This window comes from Zingiber officinale, chromosome 4B, assembly GCF_018446385.1.
Source record: "Zingiber officinale cultivar Zhangliang chromosome 4B, Zo_v1.1, whole genome shotgun sequence".
In the NCBI taxonomy this organism is placed as follows: domain Eukaryota; kingdom Viridiplantae; phylum Streptophyta; class Magnoliopsida; order Zingiberales; family Zingiberaceae; genus Zingiber; species Zingiber officinale.
In genome coordinates this window covers 120,577,352-120,596,871 of record NC_055993.1, presented here as the reverse complement: position 1 = coordinate 120,596,871, position 19,520 = coordinate 120,577,352, and the positions used below count along the sequence as shown (strand labels likewise).

General features: G+C 36.7%; 2 protein-coding genes across 2 annotated transcripts; both read left to right on the top strand.

Moving 5' to 3' along the window:
- Positions 1 to 469: 469 nt before the first annotated feature.
- Positions 470 to 14,145, top strand: LOC121976292 (nudix hydrolase 23, chloroplastic-like). The gene is made up of 7 exons (XM_042528394.1): positions 470 to 887; positions 1,230 to 1,361; positions 6,446 to 6,522; positions 13,030 to 13,165; positions 13,250 to 13,390; positions 13,520 to 13,578; positions 13,825 to 14,145. The coding sequence occupies exons 1-7, from the start codon at positions 624 to 626 to the stop codon at positions 13,883 to 13,885; spliced, it is 870 nt and encodes a 289-aa protein (XP_042384328.1). The 5' UTR covers positions 470 to 623; the 3' UTR covers positions 13,886 to 14,145.
- Positions 14,146 to 16,234: 2,089 nt separating this feature from the next.
- On the top strand, positions 16,235 to 16,807 carry LOC121976290 (histone H4-like). The gene has a single exon (XM_042528392.1). It carries the CDS (start codon positions 16,321 to 16,323, stop codon positions 16,630 to 16,632), a length of 312 nt encoding a protein of 103 aa, XP_042384326.1. The 5' UTR covers positions 16,235 to 16,320; the 3' UTR covers positions 16,633 to 16,807.
- Positions 16,808 to 19,520: the final 2,713 nt, after the last annotated feature.

Sequence of the window (19,520 nt, the reverse complement as noted above, 5' to 3'; positions counted from 1 at the left end):
CAATTTTTCACACCAACTTTTAAATTAAAAATCTCCAACCTACATATCAACATTTTTTATTCAGTTTTTTAATTTTATTTTAAAAACTTCTCAAGGAGGGTTTGGTTAAATGATGTGATTCACTATGAGTATGAGTTTGATAATAAGATGGATGAGAATAAAAATGAAAATGAAATCCATCAAATTATATGAGTTTGATTGATTTTCATTAATCTAGTAATCATTCCCAAAATATCATTCCTAAATTCACAATCCAAATACTATCTTTTATTATCATTCCATTCCCTCATTCTTAAACCCATCAACTAAACACCCCGTTAAAATTCATTTCTGTTAGCAGAAATGGACACTATGCTTAGCAAAGATCTTAATTGCTTTATCTGATCCCATCGAACGGCTTTTATCAATTATTGTGCGGAAATAAACGGTCAGGATCCTTCGCCCGATCCAACCTTTTTTTGTTTCCCTTTCCCGTCGACATCCTCTTCTCGCCTCGAATCAGTAGCGTGTTCCCTCCGCCACACACTCGCGGCGGCGATGTGTCCAAAGCCCGGCCTCAGCTACCGCCACCACCTTCCGCCGCCGTGCTGCCATTAAAGCCTTAGCAAGGGCAAACCCTTCAAATGATGCTGAGATCCGTGCATCTCCCGTTAGGATTCGTTGTCTCGCCCTTATTCCGATGCGGCCATCGCCTCTGTAGTCCCTCCTCCCTCCCTTCGACTGCCTCCTTAAAATTCGAGATTGCCGCTTCTCTTCAAAGGTCATTTGTTTTGCCGCCTTGTCCCCGTTCACCAAGTGTTTTCGGAGCCTTTCGTATGTCTTCCGGTGGGCCAAACACCAACTCCGATGTGGATGCTGCTTCCGTGGCGGCGGCGGCTCCGCCTGTGGTAAGTTTTAGGGGAGATTTCGTTCATTAGGTGGAGTATTTGAGGTTGATTTTATTGGTTGTTTATAGTTCATCAAATAGTGCTTCAGCTTATAAACACGCAATTTTTTTTTTTAAAGTCTATGATAGAACCAGAATATAATCCTTATGCCATTGTTAGAACTTAGAAGCCTGTATCCCTGCTATAAAAAACGAAGTGGATCAAATTTACATGGAGTATAGTGCAGGTTGATTGATTGATAATTCTCAAATGGAACTTTTGGAAGTTCCTTATATATTTTTTTCTCCTGGAGTTTTAATTCTAGCATTATGTTGTTTATCAGTTGCTACTTAATTATTGTAGTTGCAAACGCCCAAAATTCGCTTCTGTCATTCATGCGGAAATCCAACCAAGCAAGTTATTCCAGATGGAGAGGAGAAGATAAGAGCTGTTTGCACAGTGTGCAGCAAAATTCACTATGAAAATCCCAAAATGGTACTGCTACGTGTCTGATATACTATTGCACTGTTGCATCAGTTATTTGACGTGATGCTCTATTTGTTGCACAACTTATTAAAAACTGAGAATCTTTTCCTGCTTATATATGATTTCCTTTTTTTTTTTATAAAAAATTCTTTTCATTCTATTTTTAAGACCCATTAATTTTTGAGACTGCATAGCATGTTTGGATGGTGTTTTACCAATTCACAAGTTGTTGAGGGTTCCAATATTCAGGTGTCTTGGACCTGGTTATCACAACCATCCCAAAGATCAAAGGCTTAAATTCTAACAAGTTTATGTTGCATTCATATATGATGATCATGTAGGCAATTATTTTCAACAATGACATGCAACTTGACTTTGGTTCTAGTCAATATTCCCTTATGCAGTGCATATGCTGTTTCACCTTTCCTATCAATAATGAATGTTTCACCTTTCCTATCAATAATGGATGTCCATTACAGAGAAATGTTTCATCCAAATAATGGCGCTCATTCCAATGAGACACATCTGGGACCAATAAACTCAGGTAAGTTGCTCAATCCTATCGAAGGAGAGCTTTGGTGCAGCGGTAAAGTTGCTGCTGTATGATCTGATGATTATGGGTTCGAGTTGCAGAAATAGTCTCTGCAATGCAGGTAAGGTTGCATACAATAGACACAATATGATCCGATCCTTCCTTGGATCCCGCATTGGAGGGAGCTGCGTGCATCAGGCTACCCTTTTAAGTTCCTCTATCCTATCCAGTTCATATTGATACTCCCCAACCAATGAAGAGGCCTTGATAAGATTGCAAAGGAATTCCACTTTTTTATGAACCAAAATGGAAACAAATTTGGTATCATTTTATTGAGTAGTTGCCTTAAATCCTTGTTTGAAGTGATCTCCCCTTCAATTGATGTTCTTTCATGAAAATGTTACTAATGTCAAACAACATTTTAAAGCCACCATACACAACTAAACATACACCAAGAGGACATAGGGCCAAGGCACAAGCACATACCTAGGATATGTAAGGTGCACACTTCCATAATATCACACAGAATTTAAATGCAATATAAGTACATGCTATATGAAGTCACATCAGTGCACTACTTGAAATAATCTATTAATAGGAAGCCTATCTTAGAAGAAAAAAATCAACCACATCATCACAATTGGTTATATGATCTCATAAATTTGTGCAACTCTAATGATGCAATAGTCATCCTCGGCACACAATTCATCACACAAAGGTTTAGTCCCTAGACTTATTTCTCTTCTTTCTCCTTTATTTTAATCTTCCAATGGATTATGGAGGAAATACCATGGCATTAGCTGCTACCAGAAACATGTGTCCAAAAGAAGATGTGGCAAGATAAAAAGATTATATATTTTTTAGAAATGCCTTTGCCCTGACAAACTAAGGCTCCTAAGACTAGAGGTTAGGCATGCTCAACACTGTGTGAAACCCTCATCATACTATTGAAACATAAAGCCTTTAATATTTAAAGTGGATGCTAATTTCAGGAAATGATATTGGAAACCTAAACTTGCATAGGTCCTAGTGGTACCCGACAGTTGGTATTGAAAATCTAAGCCTGCAATGGCGTTGGAGGCACTGACATTGAGTTTGGATACACATAGGAGGTGTCAAAGTTATGTTGGGATTGGTAACCATACGAAACACCATAACCCTAGTTATTGATACATCGTGAATCATGATTATGATGAGCCTCTACCTGACTCTATCATGGCTAGACTCTCTCATATGCTAAATATGAGCTTATTGTCTCTGATTTGGGTACCCTGAAGCCATCATGAGTAGCATTGAAGGAGTAAGTTATCGAAAAAGCTTCTAGGAGTTGCTGAAGGTCAGTGTTTCTCATTGTAGCACTTGTGTAAGGTGTATTGATGGCCATATTATTGATCATCATCGGCGGAACAGCAGGATTTTGGACGTGTTGACTTGGAACTGGGTCTGTATTCTTGGTTAGACCAATGCCTGTGCTTGCTTCTATTCAGTGGAATTGAATCAAATCCTAAACCTTTCTCATCTTCCTCTCTGAGGCTGGAAGCACTGGAAACAAGAAGCCATTCAGTCAGGTGATTCTTGAAATCTGGTGTATTCCTATGTATGGTGTTTGTTATGGTCACTGTCTGAAATATCAGAACACTAGTGATGGCTATGTCTGTTGAATTTACCATCGGATCTCTTTCTGCAGGACTTTGCATTACCAAATTTTCCTAAAGAAAGTATGCCTGTGTTACTTAAACTTTTACTTGTTTGAAAGCTTTGGAGCTTTTATAATGGGGTTTCTTGTATGATCACTGAAGAAAAATTTGGCCAATCTCATTGGCTTCATCATATAAATCTCTTTCATGCATCAAATATCCCCTCAATTTGTGTTTCTTATTGACAGAAAAACCCATACGATTACAGCAGTTGTTGTGTTATTTCCTAGCTCCAGGGGCCTTTTTATAGCTTCTGGAAATCCTATCCGTAGCTTGAGGGTACCACCTGTTGGGTTTTTCGGGCCGCAAAAACCGCTTTTTGCGTTGCGGAAACTCCGAAACCCCGCCACTGGATCCGTGCGAAGAAATAAAATTTCGTAAAAACTTTCACGTACGAGTTTTCTAAGCCTAGATCTACTTTAGATCTACAAGATAAGAATTTACCCTTGATGCGAAGCCCTTCGCTTAATCCCGCTCATCCAAGGTTCGCTGGATCTCGAGAATATCAAAGTAGATACTTCTCTATGTGTATCCACACAAACAAGAGATGGAGAAACTAAACAAAAAGGTGTGCTAGCACCTTTGAATGGTTCGACCAAGGTGGAGGAGAGGAAGAGAAGAAAGAGCTTGAGGAAGAAGAAGGAGGTTTCAACACAAAATGAAACTTACACATGAATTGATGTGGCCGGCCACATTAAGAGGGATTATAACCTATATGGAATGCCAATAGTCACAACTCTTGGTAACTCCTATGAGGTGACATCCCACTTAAGCAACCATGATGATGTGGAGCATCATCATTGGCCCACTCTTTGCCAACTCACCAATGAGGTGGCAAATGGTCAAGTCAAACTTGACCCTTCATCTTCCTCTCAAGTCAAGTCAAACTTGACCACTTCTCTCCCTTGGTTGATCTAATCTAACCATTAGTTCAAGTCAATTTTAATTTAATGAATCTATATTCATTGAATTAAATTAATTAAATGAGTCTAAGTCCAAATTAGACTCACTTAACACATGAACCAAATTGAGTCCAACTCAATTAGCCTAATTTGGATTACTCTTAATCCAATTTGGTTCATCACATGGACCTAATCCTTTAGGTTCATCAAATGAACCTAATCTCCATCTAATTACCCTTTGTGTGTGACCCTATAGGTTCTTATAACGTTGGCAATGCTCCTAAACCCATTTAGAAGCATAAGTAATGAGCGATATCTAGCAACACATCATTACTACTCAAGTTATAAGAATGTTGAGATCCAACATCACCTTGTGACTCTTCACAATATATGACAAGTGTCCTTCTATTCTTGACATCTAGATTAATCAATGTGAGGCATAGACCGTGTCATCCTCTAATCAATCTAAATCTTGAATCCCAAGTAGACTCACTTAATCAAATGAGCTCAACATCTCATATTGACTCATCTTGCCACGCACTTAGTGGTCTCACTCTATCAAGAATATCGATGTCTCTCCCATCATATAGGAGGATCCCATCGACATCACTCACATCTCCCCGCATAATTTGTTATACCCACCTTTATAGTCCACCTAGTTACGGGTGACGTTTGACGAAGCCAAAGTACGTAACTCCTTATGTAGAGAACCATGGTGACTTCAGGTCCAAGGACTAATAGTCATACTAATAGCCACATGAGAAAGTATATGACACTCATATAACGATCCATGATACTTTCTCATGGCGGGTCATTTAGTATACATTCTCCAATGCATATCCATGTGTCAACTTGATATCTCTATATCCATGACTTGTGAGATCAAGTCATCGAGTTGACCTACATGCTAGTCTCGTCGCATTAACATTGTCCCTGAATGTTAATACTCGACTAGGAATGATTAAGAGTAGTGTTCCCTATATCATCTCACTATCGATTCAACCAATCGATTGATATAAGTAAGAACCTTCTACTCAATGACGCTATTATACTTAGTTATTTGGCACCAATACAAGTAAGTATAATAACCAAAACAAATGCCTTTATATATATAAGAAATATGATACAACGAGTCCATACAACAATCATCAAATGATTGGCTCTAGGACTCTAACTAATACCTCCCAAGGACTTGGAGGGCGCCTCCAGCAAGACGCCAAAGGATAAAACTTTACCCTTTGGCAACGACTAGAAATCTGGTCGAGGATGCCTTTCATGCTTATAGAGGGCGCCTTTCATGCTTATGGAGGGCGCTCTCCATGCTTATGGAGGGCGCCTTCCGCCTAAAGGTGGCGGAGGCACCTTCAACCCTTGTTGAGGGCGCCTCCAACAGTCTTTACAACCTCTCTTTGCTCCGTTGTTGCTTTGATCGCCTGGGTGATTGTGGCCAATCGAAATAGGGCTCACCCGAACCCAATTTCCGGCCTTCTCCTCGAGTAGACTTTCGCTCCGGCGTCTCGTCCCTCGAACGTCGCATACGTTCTTCTCATCCACCGGTGTACTCTTTCGCAACACTTCGTCCCTCGGATGCACCGAGTCCGTTGGCTCCCCTTCCTGTGCCATCCTTTTCGCTAGCTGCGTCTTCTGCTTGACTTTTTGTGCTCCTAAGCTCCTGCACACTTAGACATAGGGATCAAAACAAAATATGACCTAACTTTAACTTGGTTGATCACACCAAAATAATCACGAGGTCCAACATTTAAATCTTTGAATGATGTCTTTCATTTGCAGCCGTTTCATATTTGATATCGATGCTGACCTTAATTCTGTTGCATGAATCACCTGTTCTCTCTGGTTGAGATCTTCCTTGTGCATTTCTTATTTAACATAATTGTTAATGTACAAGTCTACTGACCAGAAGTATGTTGCATGACTTATCATTTTAGTGTTTGGGTATTTCAGGTTGTTGGTTGCCTTGTAGAGCACAACGACAAAGTTTTGCTGTGTAGAAGGAAGATTGAACCATCTTATGGCCTCTGGTACTTATCTTATCTTCTCACCTTACTTCTCAGAGCATTTGGTCCATATCCTCATTTTACTCGCTGTTGTATCTTTAACGTAAGAAACATGGACTAGCTTCACTTCTACTTTGTTCTATATTTACTCTACCAAATGTGCTGTTGATTTGAGGATAATTTAACTTAGATGACACACATCCTTCTTTTAATATATTAAGCATAAAACAATAACATTAAAATGCATGAAGCACATAAAAACTAAGTAAATATCACGAGAACACTAATTCTGAGAAACTTATAGCAGTATGGACAGTTGTCCAGTTGAACTGGAAATATTATGAGAGCATTTCCACCTCCAATCCAGAAGCATGATTCACTATGAAATTGCCCCCACTGGCATAGTTGAGGTTTTAAGTGGATGGATGTTTGTCACTTAAGGTCGAGAGGTTGAATTTCGGGACTGACGGGGCGTAAATCCCTGCACCCCGTATAACTTACCTCCCATCCACTTGTCTTAGTCACTGTGATTTAACTGTGATTTATCTCCTCTGTGTTGGCTGGTAGGGGCATTGGGGGCGAGCGCTTCATCTTTTGCCACATGATTCACTATGAAATAGAATATTGAACAACAACAACAACCAAGCCTAATCCCACTAGGTGGGGTCGGCTATATGAATCTTTGTACGTCATTGAGCTCTATCTCCAACTATACCATTATCTATATTTAAATAAAATTTATCTTGGTTTATCGTGGCTAACCAAGTCTTTTTGGTCTTTGTTTTCCTCGTTTGATATGCGTGTTCGTTATAGTTTCACATCGCCTAACTAGAACATTTATTGGTTGTCTAAGTATATGCCCGTACTATCTTAAACGTGTCTCTCAGAGTTTTCCCTCAATAGATGCAACTCCAACTTTCTCTCTAATGCTCTCATTTCTTATTTTGTCCATTCTCGTATGTCCACACATCCACCTTAACATCTTCATCTTTGCAACTCCCATCTTCTGCTTATGTACTCGAGTCATAACCCAATATTCAGCTCCATATAACATAGCAGGTCTAACTGCGATTTTGTAGAATTTTCCTTTAAGTTTTAGAGGTACTTTACGATCACATAAAACATCCGACGCTCTCCTTCATTTCAACCATCCTGCTTGTATTCTATGTAAGACATCTTTCTCAATCCCTCTATAATTTTGCAAAAATGATCCTAAACATGATTTAAAATCTCGACCCGTGCTGAGGTTTCGGTTTGGACTGGAATGATACGGTTTCGGTATCGTATCGTACCGTGTCGATATAGTTTCGATATTTTTTAAATATATAATATATTAATTAAAAATAAAATATAAAAATAATATGGAAATAAATATGAAAATAGATAAATAAATAAATAAATAATTTATTATATTTTTTTAGAATTAGAATAAATTAATTAGATAATTTTATTAGGCTTTAATAAAGTCTCTTTATATTATCCCTATCATAATTAGGAGTTGATTAAAGTAATTTACCTAATTTTTAATTAAAAAAAACATTTGCCACTGCACTGCCATTGCCACTCCTGCATGAGACGAGAAAATCGCGCTACTATGTGGCCGCGGAGTTTACGCGACTCCGGTGCAGTCGCGGAGGTCTCGTGACCCCTCCGGCGTGGATGGGGGGTCGCACGACCCCTTCGCCGCGGATGCGGGGTCGTGCGATCCCTTCGCCGTGAACGCGGGGGTTGCTCGACCCCTCTGTTACAGACACGCGGGTCGTGTGACCCCTCCGCCGCAGACACGGGGGTCGCACGACCCCTTTGTCGTGGATGCGGGGTTTGCGCGACCCCTTTGTCGCGGACGCGGGGTCACAGACCCCATTCACGGCGGATCATGAGGTCGCGCGACCCTTCGTGGCGGATGCTGTGTCACGCGACACCTCTCTGTTGTCGCGGGGCCTGTACCAGGGTCGTGCCGGTGTTGGTCGGCGGGCAGAATGAGATGTTTCGCCTGCTCCTACCGGTACGACATGATATTTTAATCCGTGATCCTAAATATCTAAATATCTCGGTTCCAGGCAACTCGTCCTCTCCTATCTTAACAATTGTCTCATTATTTCTATTATTGCTAAACTTAAATTGCATATATTTTGTCTTTAATTTACTAAACTTAAAGCATTTTCCTTCTAGTGTTTCCCGCCAAGATTCTAGTTTAGCATTACCTCTTCACGTGTTTCATCTACCAAAATAATATCATCTGCAAACAACATGCACCACGGTACTGTGTCTTGAATGTGCGTAGTAAGTTCGTCCATAATTAGTATAAAGAAATAGAGACTTAGAGCTGATCCTTGATGTAATCCTATCTTTATTGAAAATGCTTCAGTTACTCCGCCTGAAATCTTTACTCTGGTCGTTATATCCTTGTACGTATCCTTAATTAGTTCAATATATGTTACGCTAACACCTCTCTTTTCTAGAATTTTTCATATAATTTCTCTTGCACTCTATCATAAGCTTTTTCTAAGTCAATGAATACCATATGTAGATTTTATTTTTGCTCCTGATATTTTTTCAATTAATTGTCTAAGTAGATGTATAACTTCTATTGTCGACCTTCCAGGCATGAACCTAAATTGATTTTCTGTTACCGTGGTCACCTTAATATTTTTTTCTATTACTTTTTCTCAAAGTTTCATGGTATGACTCGTTAGTTTGACACCCCTATAGTTTGCACAATTTGTATGTCTCCCTTGTTCTTATATAAGGGAACCAGAGTACTTATTCTCCATTGATTAGACATTTTTTTTCGTTTTTAATATCATATTAATAATTTTGTAAGCCATTCAATATCTTGTTTCCCTAGGCACTTTCATACCTCTATCGGAATATCATCCGGTCTAACGAATTGTGCATCCCATTTAAAGGTTGTTCTAATTCTGAAGTTTGAATTCTACGATAAAAGTTTAAATTTCTATGCTTATTTGATCTGCTTAAATTACCTAAGTTAAATTGATCACCTAAACATTCATTAAAAACTTGGTGAAAATACCTCCACTGCTCTTTTATTTCTCCCTCATTTATTAGTACCCTATTACATTCATCTTTAATATATTTTATTTGGATAACATTTCTTATCTTCCTTTCTCTCACTTTAGCTATTCTATAAATGTCTCTTTCCCTATCTTTTGTATATAATTTTTAATATAATCGTTCAAAAGTTTCATTCTTTACTTCACTCACCACTCTCTTAGATTCTTTCTTGGTTATTGTATATTTTTTAGGTTTTTCTCATTCTTACAAATATATAATTTCTTATAAGCTATTCGTTTTTCCTTCACTTTCTCTTGTACTTTCTCATTCCACCACCAAGATTCCTTATTTAGTGGTGCATGTCCCTTTGACTCATCGAGTACACTCTTAACTACTATTTTCATCTTTGATACCATCTTGTCCCATGTTGTATTAGAACCACTTTATACTTTTCCTAATGCTTATACTCCTATATTCTCCTTGAATATATGTTGTTTCCCATCCTTTAACTTCCACCACTTAATTCTAGGAGTCGTATATATTTTTTTTCTATTGATATTATACTTGAGGCGTATATCCAACACTACTAACCTATGTTGGGTAGTTAAATTTTCTCCAGGTATGACCTTGCAATCTTTATAAATCCTTCTATCCTTCTTCCTAACCATAAGAAAGTCAATTTGCAATTTATTATTCCCACTTTTGAACGTGATTAAGTGTTCTTCTCTTTTCTTAAAAAGCGTATTAGCTAATATAAGGTCATGCTATTGCAAAATCTAATATAGTTTTCCTTTCTTCATTTCTCATTCCAAACCCATAGCCCCCATGTACCCTCTCGTATTCCTCATTTTTCACTCCGACATGTCCATTTATATCACCTCCTATTAAAATCATTTCATTTGGCGGAATGTTTTGTAATATTTCATCCAAGTCGTCCCAAAAACTTGATTTGATAGTTTCATCTAATCCTACTTGCGGTGCATATACGCTAATTATGTTAATAGTTTCTTTTGCCACTATTATCTTAAGAGCTATAATTCTATCCCCTTTTCTAACTACTTCTACAACCTCATCCTTTAACGAACTATCTATACCAATACCCACTCCATTTTTTGCTTTACTCTTTCTTGTGTACCATAACTTACAACCCGAGTTCTCGATTAGTTTTGCCTTCTCGCCTATCCATTTTGTCTGTTGTACACACAAAATACTAATTTTTCTCGTAATCATTGTATCTACTACTTCCATTGATTTATCAGTGAGAGTTTCTATGTTTCATGTTCCAAATCTTAGATTATTAATTTTTTTTATCATATTTGTTCTTATCCAATTTATGGTGTGAGAACTCTTGCCTATTTAATACTACACCCAAGTTTTCATGGAGATGTAGCAGTTCTTGCCGATATATTACAGTCGGATCCTGCAACGCGAATTCTTGCATATTTAACACTACACCCGAGTTCTAGAGATGTAGCGGTCCTTGCCGAGACGTTACAGTCGAATCCTGCAACGCGTTCCTTCCGGGGAACATCGTAGCATTAACACAATAGTTTAATGGATCCATTCATTAAATATTTCCTTTTAACGCTGGTTGACAACCTAACGCAATCCTCCTCCTTTATCCGGGCTCTAGCTGGGCCTTAGCACTGGATTTGTCAACCTGTGCTTGGAATTGAGATTCTCTGCTACTGTGAAGGATGGATTTTTTTGGATAAAATACTGATATCTTTTGTTGAATTATTATTAGTTCTTTCCTTCTTTCTATTGTCTTGAAGCCGTGGGCGTGTTTACCCAGTAACCTCACATATGCATATAAAGCTGTATTCTCATAATGATCTAGCTTATGACGTTCAATCATTGGTTCAAAATGTCCAACTCAAGTTAACAATAGTCACTCATCTAAGCGTATAAATCTCTTTCATTAGCCTACATCTAGCGTAGGATTTGTTCATGCTCTATGGAGATATGTTATGCTAACCGCACAAATTTAATTATTGTTTCACTTTCACCGAATCATAACTAAAGTAAGTTTTTTTTACTGATGCCCTGCTGGTAAACTTCATCCAAATATGACACATTCTTCATTTGGCGCTTGCCATTTCTTTTCATCAAGATGTTCAATGAAAGTGGATGCAAGAATGGATATAAGGAAGCTTCTTGATGAAAGAAATATTTGCAATGACTTTAGCCAAGGAGGTCTGAGATCTACAATAGCTAAGGAAATCCAATTTGGAGAACGAGGTTCCATAACTCTTGATCTGGAGGTTGCTGGTTCAGATTTTTGCTGGATGAGCTTTTTGGCGGTGAAGGTTGCTGCCTTTTGCTTAGCACTCTTTGCTAAGCTTCCAAGTCTAGCTGGTGCTGTAATTCATTTGGAGGGTTCCTTTGTTGTTCCAACTGATGTCAAGATTGCAATTTAAACCTTGTGATCTTATGGTATTATGACCTGGATTGTCCTTCCAGGTGTCGTGTAGGATCTAATTGAGTTACCACTTGCCACACAAAAAAATGCAAGACCTTAATATTCATATTTGCATTGTTACCATATTGATAACTTTGTTTTTTAACATTAGTGTGGTGAAGTTGTGAAGTTCCAAATGTTTATAATAAGGGTAATTTTGCATGCAGTCCCTATTGTCAAACAAATCTTTGCATGCAGTCCCCATCCATGAAAATCTTTGTTTTCACTCCCCAGTTAAACATCTTTACCTAATTGTCCATGATATTTTTAGGTACAAAAGTCTAAAAATCAGTATAAATCCTCTTAAATTGAGTATATTAACTTAGAATCTAGTATATTTTCTATCAAATTGAGTACGATTCTTTTTTCACCTCAAAATATATTCGATTTTAGTTTAATGTGCTGAATTTAATAGGAATTATACTCATTTTTAGACTATTTGTACCGAAAAATATGAGGGTTAATTTCGATAGAAAATATACTCGATCCTAGTATAGAGTACTAGATTATAGTGTAAAGTGCTGAATTTAACATGAATTATACTTATTTTTAGACTTTTTATACCTAAAAAATAAGAGGAACAATTTTGATAGAAAATATACTCGATTTTTAATATAAAGTACTGACTTTAAGAAGAATTATACTCATTTTTGGACTTTTTGTATTCAATTTTGAAAATTTTGTATCTAAAAAAATCTGAGGGGCAATTTAGGTATAAATATTTGCATGAGGGAGTTGAAACAAGTAATACTTTACATGCAGAGAGTGGAAACAAAGTTTTTTGGACATGGGGATTGCATGCAAAGTTAACATTGTGATTGGGGATTTTTCTCTAATTTACCGTTATAATAATGCTACATTGAAAGTTACTACATATGATTATAAATGTCATATATATAATTTTCAAGATTAAAACTGTAGGACTTTACAGTCGTATGATTTGATTCTATCAATTCCTCACCATTCCATTGCCAATTAGCTCAAGCATACAATGTATGCAATGAAGCTTATTATGAGAGCAAAATGGTCTAACTCTTTCACATTTGATTCGGCAGGACACTTCCAGCTGGTTTCTTGGAGATAGGTGAGTCTGCCGCAGAAGGAGCAGCTAGAGAAACTTTAGAAGAAGCATGTGCTGAAGTTGAAGTTCTTTCTCCATTTGCTCAGTTAGACATTCCTCGGATTGGCCAAGTGAGATAGCATAGTTATTTGGTAATTTGACATTTGTGTTCTCTTGATAATGAAGCATGTTGCCCGGTCTCATATGCAGTACAGAGTTACATTATTTTCCGAGCAAGATTAAAGACGCCACATTTTTCACCCGGCCCTGAGTCACTCGAGTGTAAGCTTTTTGCATTGGAGGACATACCATTTGATTCTCTAGCATTTTCCTCGATCATTGTCACATTGAAGATGGTAAGCGAAACTTCTCTTTAATGTATAATCCGACATAATCTTCTATTTCATTGATCTTCCCGTGATTAAATGCATAAGGTTTCGAACCAGTTTACTTATATATATCATCTTTGATCTATGCGGTTGCAGTATATCAAAGATATAGCATCTGGAGCCCTAAAGTTTCACTACTGCACCATTAATAAGAGGTAAGTCCTATGCTGAATTGTTCGAGGATGCACAATATTGCGATTGGCAAAACTAACCATCAATTATCACTTTTTTTTTTCTATTCAAGTTTAGGGATTTTTGTTGCAAACACTCAATAGTGAGATAAAGATACTTGGAAGTATATAGTGAATCCTAAATAATTGAAGAATTTGACCACTATTTTATAGATGCACCCTTCCCTTCTTATCTTTGCAAACTAACTATGGATATCATGTGTGTAACAGACCAGGTGCAAGCCCATCTGATCCACGAGGCTTCGATGTCGATTACCACTTGCATTCGTAGGATGATGGTTGTGTAAACTGGAGTAAGGCTCAGTTCTTCATTTGTATTTCCATTCAAAGATAGGTCTCCAATTGATATTTTGCATCGGTAAGCTGTTCAAGATTTGTCATACTAGACACTACTTGCTTTAATGAGATCATTAATGTTAAATTTGTGAGATTCAAACCTGAGTTTTTTGTTGTTGTTGTTGTATTATTATGTTATATTTTCCAACGTGAATGAGATACTAAAGATGATATTTGTCTTTTTTTTATAAATAACTAGTGATCGTGCACACGCGTCGCGTGTATAATATAATACATTGAAATCACATTAACCTCTTATAATGAAATTATATTAATTAAAGTATTTTAGCATTAAAATACTAAAGTAGAGTCATTAGAGTAAAGTACATGACTTTTGAAAATTTGAATTATTTGGATCTTTGAAAATCCGAATTGTTTGGATTTTCGAGTGTCATTCTTACGGCTTCCCTATGAAAAAAATTCATTTAATTTAATATTATACTTATCTTAGTAAAAAAAACTAAGAAAGTATATTGTTTAACATCATCCGCCTAAAATATTTATAGAAGTTTCTTTGATTATAGTGTTGTCAATTCTAAGATGTGGGACTAAAAGAGAATTATATTTTTTTTATATAAAACAATCAGAGAAAATTAATGATGAGAAAAATTCATAATAATATGCCGCAACTGAGTCTCGAATTCTAGATCACTGATTGTTTCGCTTGTAAAATTATTAATAAACCTTGGAATTATTTTTAGTGTGAATAGAAAAAAGGATATTAACGTAAATTCATTTTAGGCTTTACTAAAATTAGTTAGTAAAGGGGGGAGATTTTTAATAAAATAGTAAGATAATGATACGTCTCCGTTTGACTCTTTCTAACGCACTCTTATTTCAAATATTGATTTTTATTTTAAACCTTTCAAATTAGGTAAATTGTCAAAAGGATGTGTTTTTTTTTAAACAAAAGGATCTTTTATTAATTTTTTTAATTTAGAATACTTTTACTTTCAATAGGTTATAATAGCTATGACTAATTGTTATAAGGGTGTTCTTTACTTTTTTAATACTATTGTAGCATAATGTATGTGTAGTAACTACACAATGTTTAACAATTAATATAACATATTGTATTCTTTACTTTTAATCCTATTGTAGCATAATGTGTAGTAACTACACCATGTTTAACAATTAATATAATATATTGTGGTAACTATTAAATAACTTTTGTAACGGTGAACAACTATTTAGGTAGTTGCAACAACTATTTTCAAAAATTGAAAGTAATTTTGATCAGGTAAAAAATATTTTGAATGTTCATGATTTAAAATTTAAGATTTAGAATTTAGTTATAATTGTGTAGCAGCTATGTAATATGTTATAATTATTTTAAAGTAGAGTGATTTTGACTGATTCAAAATAATTTTGATAAATTTAATAAATTAATAAAAAAAATACTTTTATATAATAGTGCTTATATATAATAATTTTAATTAAAATAAAATAATTAATTTTCCACGGAGTAAAAAATACGGGTAACAGTTATTGAATAGTTGCTAAAATATTGCTGTGAAACAAGAGTATTTTATTTAGATATTTTAAATACCCTTTTGTGATCTAATTGTCTTCGTATTTTAAATGCCATTCTAAAATATTTAAAAAGCATAACATCAAAAACAATTACTAAAAATCCGTTATAATTTACAAAATATTTAAAATTTAAAATAATATATGTTTAAAATAAAATTTTAAAATGATAGATATGTCATATTTGTAATTTTAATATGCTACCTTGGATAAATGAGTCATATTATCATTTTAAAATTACAAATATTATTTCTGGACAAGCGAGTCATATTTTTATATTATAAATGCCATTCTAAAATATTTAATAAATATAATATAAAAATAATTACTAAATATCCGTTATAATTACAAAAAATATTTAAAAATTTAAATAATATATATATTTAAAATATTTTTTAAAAAGGATAAATATATAAAATAATTTTTTTTATGTACCAGGTATGATATTTGTAATGTAAGATTATATGTGTAATTTTGCTTTATTAAAAACACATAATTTACACGTGCTTAGCGATTCCACGTGGCTAAAATCTAAATCATGGAGAACGGGTCACCGAAGCACACTCCTCGCCACGTCACCGATCCGCTAACCACACCTAAAACGAATCTAGGCTGTCCAATCTCAATCCAACGAAGCAAGGCGATCGCAGCTTCCCGCCTCCGACAGTCCCAAATTCCAATTTCCTAAAGCCCAAATAAAATCCCGCCCTTTTTCTTTGCAACCAACCCAAATGCCCTCGCCTATAAATACCCACCCTCCATGCTCTGGGCTCCCATCCCGATCTCTTCGCTTTCCTTCTTCTGCAGCAGCCTTCGCGATTCCCGATCCCGATCGTCACCATGTCCGGCCGCGGCAAGGGAGGCAAGGGGCTCGGCAAGGGCGGCGCGAAGCGTCACCGTAAGGTCCTACGCGACAACATTCAGGGCATCACCAAGCCGGCGATTCGCCGCCTCGCCCGCCGCGGCGGCGTCAAGCGCATCAGCGGTCTGATCTACGAGGAGACCCGCGGCGTACTCAAGATCTTCCTCGAGAATGTCATTCGCGATGCCGTGACCTACACTGAGCACGCTCGCCGCAAGACCGTCACCGCCATGGATGTGGTCTACTCCCTCAAGCGCCAGGGGCGGACCCTCTATGGGTTCGGAGGCTAAGCCCTTTCGCAAGCGCTATCAATGGTGTTCGTGCTTCAAGTTAATGTTATCTTTTTGGTTAGATTTGCACGAATTATCCTATTTGTAAAGGTAATTTGAACCCGTCAAAGGATGCAGTTGGTTCCTTGATTTGTTATGAAGCTGAAACCCTAAAATGAATCGGTCCTTTTGCTGAGTTCTTATTTGTTGTTTCTTTGCAAGGAGTAGAAATTTAAATTTAACAGTAAAAACTAGTAGGCTATAGTTCACATCCAAATATAGAAGATGCTGCAAAGTGAAGATTCTACACTTCTATATTTGGATGTGAACTATAGCCTGCAAAGTGCAAATTTTCATCATTTTGTACATTCTGTAAATTTATGTTTGCACTTGTGGGACTTCTCTTGTTGATCTCGATTCACTTGAACTTCTGTCTACACTTATTGGTGTTTTATGTTGCACCGGTAATGCTAATGCCAAGATATACTTGTACATTCATATTTGACATAGAAATTAGCCTAATATGAAACCAACTTTAAACTTTTACCAACTACATCAAAACTCGAAGGTCTTGTTCAACCATTTGGTGCTTGCTTGCATCATCAAACGACATGTCTTGTAATAGATTACCTTTATCAACAATTTGGTGCTTGCTTGCATCAACAAACGACATAGCTTGTAATAGATTACCTTTATCATGTTCATTACCGTAATTGGCATGGACAGTCTTTGTGTTTGAAATTAGTTTAACTTTTTTTTTATTGGATTGACACAAAATACCATTTATAAAGGTGAGTCGGATGTGTCATGGGATGAAACCTGGTTTAATGTTTGGTTATGCAATTAATGCCCAAAAATGAATTGGTCCTTCGGTGATATTTGATGAGATTAGATTTCTCATTTGGGCTCTGATCCAAGTAACTAAAAGGAAACATAAATAAAAGCCTGAATAACTTGTTCTGAAGAATCATGTAACAAAGAAACTATTTTCAGGGTACAAAAGAGGGATAAATAAGACCTTAACTCATTACTTAATTCAAGTGAGCTTGTGATCATGATGACCAGGATCCACTTTCCATAGTTTAGAAGTGAAAATGGTAGAATTGCTTTTGAAGAAATTTTCAAAACCTGTGTTGAATCAATGCACGATCAGTCTCAAAGAAAGAGTAGAATGTTATCAAAAGTGCTTCAGTTTCCAGTAGAGAATGTCTTCAGCACCACCAACAAGTTTGAATCCCAATTGTAGCTGCAGGCCTCTTTTGTAGGTCTAAAGTTTCGCTTGTGAATCGGAGATTGTTGGGGTATGTATATCTGAAGACTGTCACAACCCTGCCGAGTATCAATTAGACCACCTGAAGCTGCATCATTGCAATCTTTCTGAAGTGTATCTCATCCTCATTTGTAACTGCACATCTTCCATCAATTGCTCTTTAGAAACCCACTTTGATAAATGGACTTGTTTCTCTAAGAGATAAATATCCTGCTGCATGTTAAAGTAAGCCAATTGATGCTTCTCAACCTAAGAAAGACAAATAACTCCAAGGATGAAGTTGAAGATGATACTACCAGTTCAACTCTAAATGAATCACAGCTTCACCAATATAAATGAAGAAAACACAAAGTGATCGATGCTCTGTTGACACTGTCCTGAAAAAAAAAAGGTGATTGAAAGGACTGAAAGGTTGTATAGGAAGACTTCATTGTTGTTTATATAGATGACATCCTAGTATTTTCTCCGGATAAAAAGAGTCATGAGCAACATTTTCAAAGGATGCTGAGCATTTGCCAGAAGAATGGATTGATCTTGAGCCCTACGAAGATGAAAATTGCAGTTCCTGAAATTGAGTTCTTAGGGGCTATTATTGGAAATTACAGAATTAAACTTCAACCCCATGTGATTACAAAGATTGCGGACTTCAATGATAATGAGCTCAAGACAACCAAAGGGTTGAGATCATGGCTAGGACTCCTAAATTACGCCAGAAATTACATACCTAACTTAGGTAAACTACTTGGACATTTATATGCTAAGACGTCCCCAAATGGAGAAAGAAAATTAAATCAACAAGACTGGGATCTGATTCATCAACTCAAAACCAAGGTACGACAGTTACCAGACCTTGAAATACCTCCACCAGAATGCTATATGATCCTAGAAGTAGACGGATGTATGGATAGTTGGGGCGGTATTTGCAAATGAAAAAAGAAAAAATTTGATCCTGTCTCCTCAAAAAAGATTTGTGCTTATTCTAGCGGCAAGTTTAATCCACCAAAATCTACAATAGATGCTGAGTTATATGCTGTTATGAACACTATGGAATCACTAAAAATCTATTTCCTGGATAAAGCTGAACTTCTGATTAGAACAGACTGCCAGACAATTATAAGTGTTTTTGGGAAAACGACAAATCATAAACCTTCTAGGGTTCGATGGATTTCTTTTACTGATTACATTACGGGAGCTGGACCAATGGTGCAATTTGAACATATAGACGCAAAAAATAATCAGGTAGCTGATTCTCTATCTCGACTAATTCATGTGTTGATATTTTCAGAATGGCCGGAGCAGCACCTAGACCAACTCACTTTACTGGTACCAGCTATAAAGGAAGTCCAGAACCAGCCACATCCGCAAGCTCAGGAGTTGCTGAACAAGATGGTCCAAACCCTCTTGATTACGCTGAGCAATACCAGAGAAAGGTTAGCACAAGGCATGGGAAACCAATCCCACAAGAAGAGTTCCACCAGATCACAGAAGATCTACACGCTATTGAGCAAAGAGCTGCCATCCGAGCCGTCAATGCAATGCAGCAGCTCAGAATTATCCATTCCCTCAAAAAGCAAGAATGCAATAAGTGCCGAGAAAAAGATAATTGGTGGAATGACTGGTACCCCGCATTAGAACAATG

What these genes read in the sequence shown, in the direction of transcription:
- LOC121976290 (XM_042528392.1), top strand. Translation starts at nt 16,321, where the DNA reads ATGTCCGGCCGCGGCAAGGGAGGCAAGGGGCTCGGCAAGGGCGGCGCG.
- LOC121976292 (XM_042528394.1), top strand. Translation starts at nt 624, where the DNA reads ATGATGCTGAGATCCGTGCATCTCCCGTTAGGATTCGTTGTCTCGCCC. An exon ending in CGGCGGCGGCTCCGCCTGTG is followed by an intron (nt 888 to 1,229) that starts GTAAGTTTTAGG and finishes TAATTATTGTAG; the next exon opens with TTGCAAACGCCCAAAATTCG. An exon ending in ACATTCCTCGGATTGGCCAA is followed by an intron (nt 13,166 to 13,249) that starts GTGAGATAGCAT and finishes TATGCAGTACAG; the next exon opens with AGTTACATTATTTTCCGAGC.